At 46.3% G+C, this 15,396-nt stretch overlaps 1 protein-coding gene and 1 pseudogene across 2 annotated transcripts in view; one reads left to right on the top strand and one right to left on the bottom strand.

Moving 5' to 3' along the window:
- Micu1 (mitochondrial calcium uptake 1) overlaps positions 1-15,396 on the bottom strand; it is a 145,999-nt gene that overhangs the window by 30,424 nt on the left and 100,179 nt on the right. For both annotated transcript variants that reach the window (XM_087597903.1, NM_199412.2), the window contains 1 exon segment: positions 815-952. In XM_087597903.1, the coding sequence (XP_087454029.1) occupies positions 815-952 (138 nt within the window).
- LOC120099025 (small nucleolar RNA SNORA17) lies at positions 9,918-10,004 on the top strand (annotated as a pseudogene).

Raw genomic sequence — 15,396 nt, 5'->3', positions numbered from 1 at the left:
GTGTTAATTATTTTGTCAATGAGGCATAAGCTAGCGTCATCTAAGAAGATGGAAGCTAAACTGAGAAAACCCTCATTGGATTGGCCTGTAGGCAAGTCTGGTAGGGCCTCTGGGTGGTGCTATAGCTGGGCAGGTGGCCTGGGCTGTATAAGAAAACAGGCTGAGCAAGCCATGGGAGCAGCTTCCTCCAAGGTCTCTGCCTCGGTTCCTGCCTACAGATTCCTGCCCTGGCTTCCTGACAAGGAGTTGTAACCTATAAGCTTGCTGCATCCTTTCCTCTCCAGGCTGCTTTTGGCCATGGTGTTTATCAGCCATACAAAGCAGTTGAGTTAAGTCCTTCCCCCGACTTCTCGAAATCATGTTTCAGTGGATTCTGCCTTTGGTCCCTTGTTTTCATGCTGTGCGAGACTCCTCAGGAGATCGCTCCAGTTCTCGTGCCTTTAAGGACCAACCCTGGCTCAGAGCTCTGAGGCAGACATGATGCTGAGCTGCCTTGTGATCATCTCCATGCGGACAGCCTGTAGTTATTTTAAATTCAAGGCATCTGCAACAGAACCTACCTTTCTTTCCAAATTAGCTTTTTTTTTTTAAATGCTTCTCAATCCCAGTGCATGGTGACACCTTTGTTTGAACAAGAGATCTGGTGTTATTCTACCCTCTCTCCTGTTTTCATTATTTTTCTCTCTTTGGACCTTAAGTATGAGAGAAGTAGTCATTGTTGAAAGGTTCACGACATGCTCTCACTATTACTGATATCTCTGCACTATCCAGGGTTCCCATGGTTTCATTTCTCCCTGTATCCAAGGCAACCTACCTTCCCATCCTTGAAGTGCTTCTTCAGCTGCCTCTGCATGGCGGTCAGCTTCTTGGACTGCACTCCACTGTAGGCCAGCAGCATGCCACCGAACTGCCTCTCAGAGATTCTCCCGTCTACCGGGTCATGGCGTTCAAACTGGGTAGGAAGCAGACAGAGAGTTCCGGGAGTTACACAGAAGGTATTTTGGTGTGGACTGCAGAATGACCAACTGTGTTTGAGGGGAGAATGAATCTGGGGCTCAGTTCCTCACAGATAAAGTAGAACTGCATGTGTGAGATTACCACGATGAAGCTCACTATTCTCAATTACTCATATGTGCTAAGAATAATAAGACCAAACAGTTAAACCCAGAAAAGACAACCCCCGCTTCCCCCTGTGGTCAGGCATCCTTGAGAGAAGAGGACCAATCTTAAAACTCTATAAGAATTACAAAATTTTCTTTTTAGACAGGCTTTCATTCTGTAGACCAGGCTGGCCCCAAACTCATAGAGCTCTGCCTGCCTCTGCCTCCTGAGTGCTGGGATTTCATACATTAATAGTAATAACCACTCTCTAAGATCGCCCTTGCTCTTGCGTCTCAGAGAAGACTTAAAAATGATTACATATCTTATCAATTATGCTTATGCCAAAATCAAGTAGTCATGCACTTAGATCTCAAACAAGAGTAATGTAACTTACAAGTTTTCTCAAAAAGTATAGCTGAATGATAGGAAGTCAATAGAGCTCAAGAGAAACATGCAACAAGAGAAAGAACTCGAGTTAATTTAAGGGTTATCAGAACAGTAAGATTCCATTTAGAAACAGAGACAAGGAAGCTCTCTTGGTCCCAGCTGCAATGTTAATTCTATGTAACATGTAATGTTGAGGTTTGGTCTTTTGCTATGTATTTAATGCTAAATACTGTTCCCCAAGGCCTTGCTGCCCCCAAGGATGAGAGACTTGGCACGTGGACCCGAGTTACACTATGTGATCTTGTCTTCCCCCCACCCCCAAGTTATCCCTGACTGGTGAATAAAGATGCCGACAGCCTATAAACTGAGCAGAATTGAGATAGGCGGGGCTTGGGGTTCCCAGGCTTGGGGTTTGAGGAGATCCATGAGGGAGGGAGGGGGAGAGAAGGAAGTCGCCATGGGTAGGTGAGTCATGAAAATATGGCCACGAGGGCGGCCAATTGAGGTTTAGAGCTGCCCAGATGGAACATGGCAAATTATAATTCAGGGTTATTAATGGGGAAATAGATTCTAATAGCTTGGAGAGGAGATATATTTGCCCAGCTTTCATGCTGATTAAGGCCTATTATAATAACAAAAGTTGTAAGTCTTTTATCTGGGAGCTGAATGATCAAAGGCAGGGTAGAAGCTGACTGAGATTATATCATTTCTACAACAAGAAACATGGTGGCTATAGGCCTAGTGGCCTAGCAGGGGCCAAAAAGACGTGAAGATTTCTTTCACATTCCTACATGGCAGGGTTGATCTGTTCTCCTGAGAGGGCATTCGCAGATGTCAGATGGTACTAAGTTCACGTCAACAAGCATTTCCCCAAAGTCTTCAAGTTGTCCAGCACTGTGTTAGTCACCGTGAGGCATGGGAAGGAGGAGAGAGTTCTGCTGGAGCCTTAGGGACCCCTGCTAGGCAGATGACACATGTAAGACAGTGATAAAAACGGAAAAGGCCAAGAGTGGATTCTCCCTAGTCTTGTTTCCTCCCTCATGAGCCGTGTAGTGCACAAGCCACGAGAATGACACTACAATAGCAACTCTCTACTGAGCGTGCGTGGCACCCAGGAGGCTCCCCTCGACACTCTCCACCTAAACCTTTGTCAGGGCTAAGGGGTTTATTGGCTCTGCTTTGCAGCTAAGAACCTGAAGCACATGCAAGTGACCGAGCTGGGTCAGCTGACGCAGCCTGTTTGGGTTCACAAAACTCCCCACTTCTCTGCAACCTTCTGGGCAGCACCCTGATATTCTGAATAAGCTACAACAGCCGGGGAGGGGTGGGGGCTGAGAGCCAGGGTTAAGGAAACGCACAGCTTCTGCAAAGGAATCAACATCATCAATACAGGTGAAAACCTCCTTTCCTACTCGGGCCCACAGTCGTTCACATTTGTCACTCTGTCACTTGCGCCGAACTGATTAATTTCTGACAAAACCCAAAGTTTTTGGGGATTTGATTTAAGTTTGATTTATGGCTCAATTTGCCATCCTGAAACAAAACAGAGGAACTGATAAAAATTCTGCAAGTGGGCAACTTTCTGCACTGTTTGAGGCGGTTCCAATAGGCTTGGGTGCCTGGGCTGGAGTTGGCCGTACAGAATTCATTTGCAGGCAGATTCTAAATCAAAGCTGTGAGCCGGCTCCCCGGGCTAGCCTTTAAGGGTCTGGGCATTTGTGCACCCCTTTCTGGAACTCCCCGTCATGGTGGAACAAGGTGGATTTGAAGTTAAAATGCTTCTTGTTTGTAGGCCTGACAGCCGCTGGCTTGCCCAGGGTTCATGAGAAGCCTTCAGTTTCCACCCTCCAAAGGCACAAACACACCTCTGCTGTGTTTCAAGGGCAGTTTCTAGGGGGAGATCCTCAAATAGCAATTCCAATGCTCTAATTAGCATTTTTACTCGTGTTTGAAGACTCAAACTTGGCTTTGGTAACATGTTCCACTATTATCAAGCAATTAGAACCAAAAAGGCTTCAACATCAATATTTGTGCTTTTCTGCAGTCTGGCTGACTTCAAAACTCATGGCTTTAGCTCTATGGCTTCACTTTGGACAGCATCTCTGTGTTTAGCCTACTGGGTCTTCTGGGGCAAAACTACCTACCTACTGAGTTTTTTCGTGCGGCAGAGATCAGGGCCTCGCATGCCAGGCAAGTTCATTTCCAAGGTCTTAAATATGGCCGTGGGGGCACGGTGGGTGGTGGGTGTTTCACATACTTACAAACTGCTAACAGACGCAAACATTCTACATGTTCAACATTTTAAAGTTGAAGACCTACTAAGTGAAGGGTTGTGAGTTTTGAGGACAGAGTTTCAGGTATTTACTAGCTTAAAACGTCAAGGGCCATGGATAGATGTTTCATGGCTGGCGATATCATGGGTACAATTATTTTTTGGTGTAGTCCAACTTGGTCTCAGCCCTCTAAGTGAGCCGCACCTGACTCCCATCCTGTACACTGTTAGGGTTTTATTGCCGTGAAGAGACACGATGACCATGGCAACTCTTAAAAAGAAAAACATTTCATTGAGGCAGGCTTACAGGTTCAGAGGTTCATTATCGTCATGGTGGGACATACGGTGGTGTGTAGGCAGACATGGTGCTAGAGAAGGAGCTGAGAGATCTACATCTTGTTCTGCAGGTAGCAGAAGTAACTGTGCACCATACTGGTCATAGCTTGAGCATATATGACCTCAAAGCCCTCCCACACAGTGACGCACTTCCTTCAATAAGGCCACACCTACTCCAACAAGGCTACACCTCCTAATAGTGCTACTTTCTATGGGCCAAACATTCAAACCCACGAGTCTATGAGAGTCTTGGCAATCCTTTGGGTGTGCCGTTCGAGTGCTGCAGGCATGTGAGTCCTACAGGTCACTAAGGGCCTCACTAAGAGACACAGGGCATTACAAGATTATCACAGTGCAGAAAACATCTGTGTGTCTCGGAGGCAGTCTGAATCACTGGCTTGTATGACTTAGCAAACACGTGCCCCATTTAAACTGAGGCCCCTTAAGTTCCGCTTCAGTGATGATTAAGGAATTCCATTTTACTTAGTCTTGTGGCAAAACCTATGCAGCCCAGCACATCGCTAACCATTTGTGCTGCTTTCCCGTGTTTCAGAGGTAGCTGCAGTCTTTCCCTGTCCCTATGAAGCCGCAGTCATATTCTCAAATGTATACCAGCTATCTCCCCGTTGACCCCCAGGGGGCTGCAAGGCGGCAAGGAAGGGCCAGAAAAGAGAAGGCAGCAAAGGCTGGAAGATCTTTCCTGGCTTTCTAAACACAGTGCACCTTTCTCCCACCCTGCTCCTCGGTGAGAGAAGGACCAGCCTTTTGGAAGGACAGATAATCTACATTTATCTATATCTATCTGAGAAGGATGAAAAGCTAGGGAGAGAAGAAAATATGCTTTATTACAAGGACCAAAAAATAAGGTTGGGAAGAGTAGAAGGAAAAAGAAATGAGAGTCTGAAAGTGCGCCATCACTTAGCAAAGGCTTGGACATTACACTCTGGGATGATGACTTCTGCAAATCCCTCCCTTATCACGTGTTTCAGAAGGACAGATTTCTTCAGGCTTTCCTGGCTTCTGAATCACACAGAGCCAGGCTGCATGGTGATCTCAGGCCACTGAGCTGAACACATCTGTATATGGGTCAGAATGGCAGGGCCTCTGTGACACTGTTGCTTCTGTCTGGAGTTTCATGAACAGGAAAAAGGATGACAGGCGTCATTCTCTATGGGAGCCCTCCTCTTCCGTGACGGATTTTAAAGTCTGAGTTGAAATCTGTTTATGAAATGGATGGGCGTCTCTAATACAAGAGGGTCTCTACTGCTTCACTCAGGGCTGTCTGCTGGCAAGTTGAGAAAGAAGGTCTACAATCTGGGATGCAGGCAGCACAGCTTGGTGTTCAGTGAGGGCTGGTAGGATGGTCACATTCGACTCAGACCATGAGATCACAGAGTATTAGATAAACGGTGAGCCGTCTGGTCTTTTGTGCTGCTGGGTCTTTGTGCATGCTGGGAAATCATTTTATCTTTACGTGGCATGCCTGGCTTACACTAAACTATACTTTTACATTCCAAATCTTAAGAGTTTACACTTTAAAATACTTACTGGTTTAGCTGGAGCCAGGCGGCAAATACCTTTAATTCCGGCATTCAAGGTGTTGGGCTGAGCTCATGCCTTTAGTCCCAGCACTGGGGAGGCAGAGGCAGGCAGACCTGAGTTGGAGGCCAGCCTGGTTCACAGTGTTCCAGAGCAAACCTGATCTTTTGTAGCTGTTGTGTTTTGCCTGGGAAGTGTGGTGTACTCCTACAGTCCTCATTGAGCCTGTGGACTTAAGACCTGCCCAGTGGACTGTTGTGATCTGACCCCCGCCCCCAGCCTAGTTGTAGCCATTTTGCCCCATGCTTGCTGACAGCTTTTTCTTATTGTTGCTATAACATGCCTGCCAGTCACTGAGACAAGAGAAGTGACTTGACTTAGAGCAGGGTCATGCTGACCACATGCTATGTTCTGAATGTTCTGAGGTTTGTTAATCTTAAGAAATCTCACAAAGCTTTACATGGGACCTATCAAGTTAAAGGTCTATATGAATTGTTATGTAAAAAATGGCTTGAGTCAGAGTTGACCACTGGGGCTACACTGCCTGCACCTGCAAACGAGTTTTTTTGTTCATAAGCTGACAGGAAAAGATGTCTGTTGTCATAACTCAGATAATTCTGAGCTATGTCCCTGGATTGACCAGCATTAAGGTATGTATTCTATAAACTATTCTTCCTTAACTGAGGCTGGTATTCCTATGGTTTGTGTGGTGACTCTGAACCCTAACAGGATCGAAAGGAAGGAAACTGGGCTGTGTCCTAATCAGCTGACTGAATCATGAGTCCCAATCATTAGGCAGACCAGGGAAGGGGCTGTCAGTACGACAGTCCCATGTGGTACACAGACATACATGCAGGCAAAATAGCCATACATATGGAAACAGGGACAGTGATAGTAATGTAAGATAAAATGTTTGCCCTTTGTTAAAGGATGGCACACGTTTTGCTCACTTGGACCATCTTTAACTTTGTTTGGGTTTGTTTTATGTATTGAAATCTTCATTAAAGCTAGATATATAGATTTTTTTTTTTTAAAGAACTGGTTATGCTTAAGAACTCTTTCCTGGTAAGTTAAGAAATCAAATATTTACCTGTAGTTTCTACATTTTCCTTTGTTTGAGACGAAGTCTGACTAACTTGCCCAAACTTTTAATCCTCTTACCTCACACCTGGAGTGCAGGTCTACTAGGCCTTATTCAAGATTTCTGTATTTTAAAGATTTATTTATTTATTTTATGTACAGCATTCTGCCTGCATATGTGACTGCAGGCCAGAAGAGGGCACCAGATCTCATTACAGATGGTTGTGAGCCACCATGTGGTTGCTGGGAATTGAACTCATGACCTCTGGAAGAGCAGTCAGTGCTCTTAACCGCTGAGCCATCTCTCCAGCCCCGATTTCTGTATTTTACACGGAGAAGCATCACCTAAAATATTAAAAGATACCTCATGGTGGAGATTAACGACAATGACAAACTCCCTGACTGAAGTTTTACCCAGCTCTGATGCTGCATTTGGAATCTGAGGTAAGGGGATCCAGACTTTCCTTCCAGGGCAGCTTGGACTACAGAAAAGACCCTGTCCTAAAGAAGAAACAACCCCCCCTGCCCCCCACAAAACAAAAACAATGTGGGGGCAGAAAGGCTGGTGATGTGGCTCAGGTGGGAAAGTTGCTGACCTCAAACGAAGATTCCCCTCTCCCACCCCGTTCAGCTCCATAAATTGAATATGACAGCCCATGTAGGACCTATTCTATTGTCCCAGCACACAGGGAGGTACAGACAGGAGGGTAAAGTGTTAAAGGTTATCCTTGGCTGTGAAACAGGTCATTGTGAGCTAAGTAAGATGCTGTCTTAAATGAATTAGAAAAGTAATATAAAAAAGCAGATGAACAGTTATAGCTTTTAAATTTTTGCAGTCTGCTGAGTCTTGGAATGTATGGGGATTTTTTTGTTTGTTTTGAGACAGGATATCACTGTGTAGATCTGGCTGGTTTGGAATTCTGAAAACCTGGCTTGCTTCCAACTTACAGAGATCCATCCACCTGACTCTGCCTCCTAGGACTAGAGGTGTGGCTAGGAATTTTAACTGTCCTTTACCTGTCATATGAGCCTAATTAATGAGGTTGCCTCTTCTGAAGGAAGAGTCCTGGGTGACTCTAGGCCAGTTAGCCTGTCTTTCGTTCAAATGTGCATCCGTGTGGAGTTAGGAAAGATATGTTATCAAAGGAAAGGATGCCTAGGAGAGCCATGGCCTTCAGAGGGAGACTCTGTGATGGCAGGGACTCAGTACGATTTCACCGTAGGTGTAACACTCAGAGCTTCTGTGCTAGATCTGTGACCTACATACGCCAGTCCACAAACGGCATCCTCCAACCGCGCTGGTCTTCCCTCCCCGAGATCCTGATGAATAACCTCATGAAAGTTCTGTACAATGTTCCAACTCTCCAGGGAAGTCAATGTTTCTACACGAAACTGCCGAAGTCTATCGGGGGCTTGTCCTTTAAGATGACTTTCACCAAGCAGTGGGTGTTATAGGCCATTTCTGCTTGCAGTAACACAGAAGTTCCCCAGCTCTGCATTCTCTATTCCTGTGAGATCTGAGAGGGCCAATGTTACTCAGAGTTCAAGGACACTTTCCTTTTCATGTTGAGATCACAAGAGTTTTGGAAATAGAAAGACTGCTGGGGGGAACAAAACCCAGAAACAGCAATGCTCCAATTTCAGGAGGTAAGAACCAAGGACTAACGGTAACAGGAGGCAGACTGCCTGAGACTGATGCCGGTGCTCTTTCCCCGGAGTCCATCTTTCTGTAGAGAGAGCTTTGGCATCGAGCCAGGGTGAAAATACAGCAGCTTCATCATAGCGTACAATCAGTTTCATAAGTGAGCTAGAGACCTGGCCTGTTCCTTACTTGGCATTCAATACTGTGTGTGTGTGTGTGTGTGTGTGTGTGTGTGTGTGTGTGTTTTGAGACATGGTTTCTCTGTGTATCCCTGGCTGTCCTGGTACTAATTCTGTAGACCAGGCTGGCTTTGAACTCACAGAGGTCCACCTGCCTCTGCCTCTCATGTGCTGGGGCCACCATCACCTAGTATGGTTGTGGGATTTTTTTCGTTGTTGTTATTGCTTAATTATAATTTCAATTTAATGTGCATTGGTGTTTTGTCTGCATGTACGTCTGTGTGAGGGTGTCAGATCCTCTGGAACTTAATTTGGAGACAGGTGTGAGTTGCCATGTGGGTGCTGGGAATTGAATCCTGGTCCTCTGGACGAAAGCCAGTGCTCTTAACTGCTGAGCCATCTCTCCAGCCCAATGCAGGAATTAGGAAGTAGTAATGGTAGTCAAAATACAGAATTTACGTTGGGCTTGGTTATTCATAATCCCAGTGGCTGAGACAAAGACAATTCTGGGTGTTTTGGTGCATGGCTAAGAACCAGGCACTCAGGAGGCTGAGGAAGGAGGATGAGCTGGAGATGAGCTCAGTCTTCATGGTAAGATCCTGTCCCAGTAGAGAGAAAGAAAACCAGCAAAGGAAAACATGGAAGAGAAATACAATTATTACCCAACCTCTATCCCCCTAAGGACAAATACCTTTAAGAAGCAGCCTTGGGGAAAAGACACAAAGATTTCTTACTAATAAAGGGAGAAACTGTGTAAGTCAGAATACATAAGCCACCCCGTGCAGACGAGATGTACACACTTTCAGTGGGTTCCAGCATGCCGGGGATTAGCCCATCTCACTGACACACAGAGCAAACTGCCCGGCTATGCTGCCCATATGCCCGGCGATTTCTCAAAACAACGAGATAGAAATGTAAAAGCCATCGGCTGCAGCCGGGAGAACCCAATCACCTTTATCCTCTCTGTTCCAAAGGAGGTGTTCATCAGTTGTGACAGGACTTGGAATAACTAGTGACTCTGGAGGAAGGCTTGTTTTATGCTAAGGACGTGGGTAATTTTTCTTGTTGCCATTTTTCCTGTCTGGGTTGCCCCGCCTCATCTACTTGTACAAACCTGTCCTTCCCTGAACCTTACGGCTCTACTAATGACCCCAAACACAGTCAGCTTCCCAGACTTTTCTGAGCTCTTACAACAGGTAAGGCCTACCTACCGGGTGTGTCCAAGTCGTAGCCTACAGGCTACTAGCGACCTGGGGTAGCTAGGAATGCAAGCCAACACAAAACTGTCAGCTTACTGAGAACAGGAGGTATTTTTGTACTTTTTTCATAACTTGCTTGTGTGGTTCCTAAGTGTGCATTCCATAGATAACAATGTGTCACAACTGCACCTAGGGGCATTGCAGGTGTGGCTGCTATGCCACATGTGTGTCAGTAGGTGGCAGAGGAGAGAGACTGACCTGTGAACATCTGAAAGAGTAGCAGCTGAATACGGCCTGAAAACAAAAACAAAAACCCAAAACAATGTGTGTCAGTGTCAAGATGTTGGACATGCTGGCTGGTACAACAGAGGAGTACACTCTGCACTGTATTAGGCTCTATATGTCCATGGTGCCTGTATCACTCATTATACACTGCGTACAAATTCTTTTATGTTTGTGGGGTGTGTGTGCGCGCATGGGCATGCACACAGGCTCATACATGCATACAGGAGTCAGAGGATAATCTTGGGTGGTGGTCCTGTCTTGGTTTTTTTTTTTTTTTTTTTTTTGTAACTTTTTTTTTTCCCTTGGTTCTTTGTTTTTTTTCCCCCCCCCCGGAGCTGGGGACCGAACCCAGGGCCTTGCGCTTCCTAGGCAAGTGCTCTACCACTGAGCTAAATCCCCAGCCCCTGGTCCTGTCTTGTTTTCCACAGGATCTCTTGTTCTCTGCTCCTGGGCTCTGGTCCATGTGCTTCCGTAGCAAGCACTTTACCTATTAAGCCATCTCCCAGCCCAGTATCTCGTGCTTGGTTATATACAGTGCTCGGCCACACAGCACATGCTTATTAAATAATTTGGGTTGAATGAGTCTCTGACTCATTTGTCATCAAATGGGCACGGACGATACCCTTTGCAGTAGAGACTGCAGCAGGCCTAAGGGGAGATGGCACATCTTCTTTAGATTTCCCAATGATCCCTAAGGGTCAGGCGAGAACCTTGAAGTAGCACCTAAAGCTTCAAGGAGATGCCTAGGAATGGGCTCTGCTGGCTAGGAAGGACAGCTTGCTTCTGCAGGGTCAGTTCACATACGACAAGACCGGAAGAAACAATACAAACAGCCAAGTACTACGACAAGCTTGTGGGAGGTCGTGGGTGGAATGGCAGTTCTGTGCAAGCCAAAACAATTTGTACTGAGATCTGGAAGCCGGCTGGAGTGATACATTAGGCAGGACTGGCAGGTACATTTGTTCATTAAAAGTGAGAACCAAAGAATCCATCAGCAAAGTCCTGTGCTTTCTGCCACTTTCTATTAGAAAACCACCGCGTCATCGAGTTTATGAAATCCACACAGGATAGATGGGAAATCATCAGCATAGCACTGTACCCCATTAGGGAGGTAGGAATGGTTTGATCAAAACACAGAAGGACCCTGTCTGTAACTTAGAAATCTGAGTCTCAGGACTTGCCCTCTCATTTAGCCTCTGGACCTGGTACCCCTGGAAAATACTTTCATGCAGCCCCATATTCTCTTTGGCTGTGTGGGAGGACCAGGCTACCCCTCCTGCATCCATTTCAAAAGTATTGCTTGTCTGTCTGTCATGGAAGTGAATCCAATAGAACATGGCAGCAAGAAAATCTTCTCGGCAGTCGGAGGGACTCTAATTTTTTCCTCCCTTGGACAAATACCAACTATGCTCCTGTAGGCAAGATGTTTAACTCGTTCAAGCCTTGGTTACTTCATTTATACATGGGTAAAATGATAATATCTTTCTCTTGGGATTACCACAAAAGTTAAGTTAGATAATACATGCAAAATTATCTCCATTGATTTTTTTCTCAAATTTTAATTTACTACTTTTAATTAATTTACTCAATTAACTTTTGAGATTGGATCTTACTAGGATGGTCTGAATCCTTTTGTTTTATATTGCTGAGAACTAAACCCAGGGCCTTCTAGCTCATGAGGCAAGCATTTTATCACTGAGCTGTGATTACAGACTCCTTGAGATAGTCTTTTATATTTTAAGAATTATTATTGTCCTGGGATTTAGGCGTGAGCGTGAGGTGCATGTGTGTGTGTGTGCAGGAGAAGGCACTTGATGCCTGGAGCTGGAGCTATAGGTGGTTGTGAGTCATCTGCTATGGGTGCTGGGACCTGAACTCAGGTCCTGTGCGAGAGTGGTGCACGTTTAACTGCCACAGTGGGAACATGGCCCAAGAATGGAGTTCAAAGAGAATTCCGAGTGCTTAGAAACTGCAAGAAAACAAGAGTCTGGTGACCGCGGTTTCTTTGAAATGCCTAACTGTTTATGGCAGGTGTTTTCATGCTCCTCCTAAGTGTAGTTACCGGTGTGGCTCTGTGGGAGAACACAAGAGGCTTGTCCTTGTGGCTGTACCATTTTTCACATGATTCTTCTTAACACTCAGAGAAAAAAGTGCTCTGAATAAAGTTGGCTATTGCATGAGCTCCTAGTTTACTTCATTTTTAGGCCCTGGTCTCCCAGGTTCATACTGCCAACTATAGCAGTAAACATGCCACACCGCCATGCCGCTGCCGCCACCACCACCACCACAAGCACCACCAAACTATGTTTGCTGTGAGTGCTTCCACAGCCCAGAAGAGGGCGTTAGATCCCTCAGAGCTGTTGTTCTGGGTGGTTGTGGGTTGCCTGACTTGGAAGCTGGGAAGATAAGGCTCTTAACTGTGGGGCCATAGCCCAGTCCCACATTCTAGTATTCTGAAATCAGTAGACTGCCTAAGACTGTTACTGACCAGAGGGCACCTATACGGTTGCTGTCTCCTGCAGAAACAAGTCAAAGTTTGCAGAATGGGTGCCAATAGTTTAGAAGAATATTCCAGAAAACTATGGAATTTTCTCTTCAAACCGTGATGGCTTAGGACAACAGATGTGGGAAGGCAGAGTGGACGATTCAGAACAAAACAGTCAGAGGTGCTGGCTCTCCAAGGAGGGGGAGTTCATTTACTTGCATTTCCCTCTGTGTCTGCACAAGAACGCCATGTATCAGAAGTCTAGGACTTGGGGAGTACTGTAAGCTTGACCTTTACTGACGGGAAAAGATTCTGGCATGGTGAAAAGACTTGTCGTGGCAAGCTCAGCAGCGTTTGCCTTTCTTTCTCAGTGAGAAGATGATGGTGCACCCTGAAGTGTGGTAGTAACCAGCCTGGCACACACAGAGCTCAGTGAGCATTAGCCACTGTGCATACCAGAATTAGCAACAGGTCTGGGGTCAGAAGCTGGTTTCCTTCAGCCACATTTAAAAACAAGATCTGGTTCTTACTTCTGCTGTCTATCTGTGTGAATGTGTGCTGTGCGTGTGTTTATATGTGACCACAGAGGCCAGAAGAGGGCACCTGATCCCCCAGAGCTACCGGGGATTGTGAGCTACCTGATGTGGGGGCCATGAACTGAACTAAGGTCCTGTAGAACAGCAGCAGCACGCATTCTTAATCACTGAGCCATCTGTCCAGCCTCCCTACAACTACAGAGAAATGTGTCACCTTCTATGAAGGTAACATAATAGAGGGGACAAATGCGGCCCCACCCTTGGCTGAGGAGCTGCGGTAGCTGATGACGGCTGGCTGCTGGTAGAGGGCGAGTTACTTTTCTTTGGTGGTCACTGGTAAGATGCCCGTGCTTCAGTAAATTATCCATGTGCATGCTCACACAGGCTACCCTGGCCAGCACGCCCACACAGGCTACCCTGGTCAGCACGCCCACACAGGCTACCCTGGTCAGCACGCCCACACAGGCTACCCTGGTCTGCACGCCTACACAGGCTACCCTGGTCAGCATGCTCACACAGGCTACCCTGGTCAAGCGTAGTGGCTCGCAATGGAATAAAAGGCAGGAATGAAAGAGGGGGTGTGCTGGAAAGAAGGGATCCAGAGGGACTAGGAGGGACAGAGGATGAAGAGGGTGTGGATGACTTTGATTCAAATACCTTATGCAAATGTGTGAAATGACCAAAGGGTAAATTTAAAAAGGGAACATAGCAAAGCTGATTGAGAAAGGAAGGTAACAATTGCCTCTTTCCCATGCCCACGTGAATTTCTTGCATGTAGGAGATAGTATGAACTATGCTTGGGATTAAAGGCTGAACCATAAACTCATTTTCTGAAAGCTAGGCTTTGGTATGGAAACTGGGGCTGTAAGGATAATCCATAAGCCCCGCATTTACTCCAAGTGGGGCCCAAATTAATGGGCTGCAGGGCAATGATGATTAATTCCCCCTATTTGCTCTCTCATTTGTGCTTCATGGTACTCATTCTTTGACAGAGGCAGGACAGCTAGGGCCTCCACTTACTGCGGAGTCTGCGCACTTACTAAGATACAGTTTGCACATTTTTGGGGGTGTTCTAAATCATTCACATGAGGTTCATCACTGGCTTGACTACAGCTATGGCAAAAGCTGCAAAGCTTTACCACGCGGTAACCGAGGCCGTGAGGTGGTGCAAGTCTCTGTGTTCCCACCGGGAAAGGGGAGAGCAGAGTGGGACCTCTTCTCAGGGAACCAAGTCAGGCTGCTTCTCTGCACACAGCGGCAGTGGCATCACGGAAATGGCTTGGCTGAAGCTTTCTTTCTGCAGGGACAGTTTCACAGAGCCAAGACTCAAAGAAGATCAATCGAGGAGAGGGAGAAATGGTGGTATTCAAGGACCTGCCATGATAGCGACTTGGCCTCCACAAAGGGTCAGCTGGGAGGCAGAAGTCTGCTACACTAGAGCTGTTGACCCGTTCTGGCTGTCTGATTTTACACATGCAAGTGGAGCTAAAGATTAATTTGTGTAGTCTGAATCTGTTCGTCCCCTCCTGAAACAGTACCTTGCTTGGAAAACCCTGGTTACATTCATAATACGACTTGTTCTTTGGGTTTCAGAGAGCAAGTCTCAGCTGGTCTCAGTTTTTGAATGAATGGTACCCCTCCCCCATTTTAAAGACCCATTTATTTTTAATTACGTGTATGTGTCCATGCATGGGTATGTACATGTGAGGGCAGTGCCCATGAAGCCAAAGGACACAGATCTCCTTGTAGCTGGAGTTGTAGGTGGTTTTGAGCTGCCAATGAAGGTGGTGGGCATTGAACTTGCGTACTCTGAGACAACAGCAATGAGTAATCTTAACCATGAGCCACTGCTCCAACTCCCCCATCCTTCTCCTGATCCCTTCTTTAACTGGCTTGATCTCTGTCTCTTGTTTTGGCGGCAGTAACAATGGAACCCAGGACCCTGTGCACAATTACACGCTCCTCCTGAGCTATGCTGATTGGTTGGCTAAATCTTATCATTCTCCCCTCTGGTACACAAGAGGTTCTCTGCATAGCCCTTGGCTGTCCTGGAACTCACTATGTAGACCAGGCTGGCCTCAAATTCACAGAGATCTGCCTGCCTCTTCCTCCTGAGTGCCAGGGTTGAAGGCAGCATGCCACCATACTAGGCTAATCCTATCGTTCTTAGTTCTCGCCATCCAGAAAGCCATTACGTAGGCCGTGGGCCAATTCTCATTAGCTGTTATGGAAAAGTTAATATTTTCAGTATAGTCAAGTCCTGTTGGAAACGTTTTAGAACAGGAATGGACAGTTAGAAAGGAAAGCACGGTACACAGAAGCTAGAACTGAGACTGAGTTGGCTGAGAACAGAGT

This window comes from Rattus norvegicus, chromosome 20 (assembly GCF_021556685.1).
Source record: "Rattus norvegicus strain SHRSP/BbbUtx chromosome 20, alternate assembly SHRSP_T2T, whole genome shotgun sequence".
NCBI classification, from domain to species: domain Eukaryota; kingdom Metazoa; phylum Chordata; class Mammalia; order Rodentia; family Muridae; genus Rattus; species Rattus norvegicus.
This window is presented reverse-complemented; position numbering and strand designations above follow the sequence as displayed.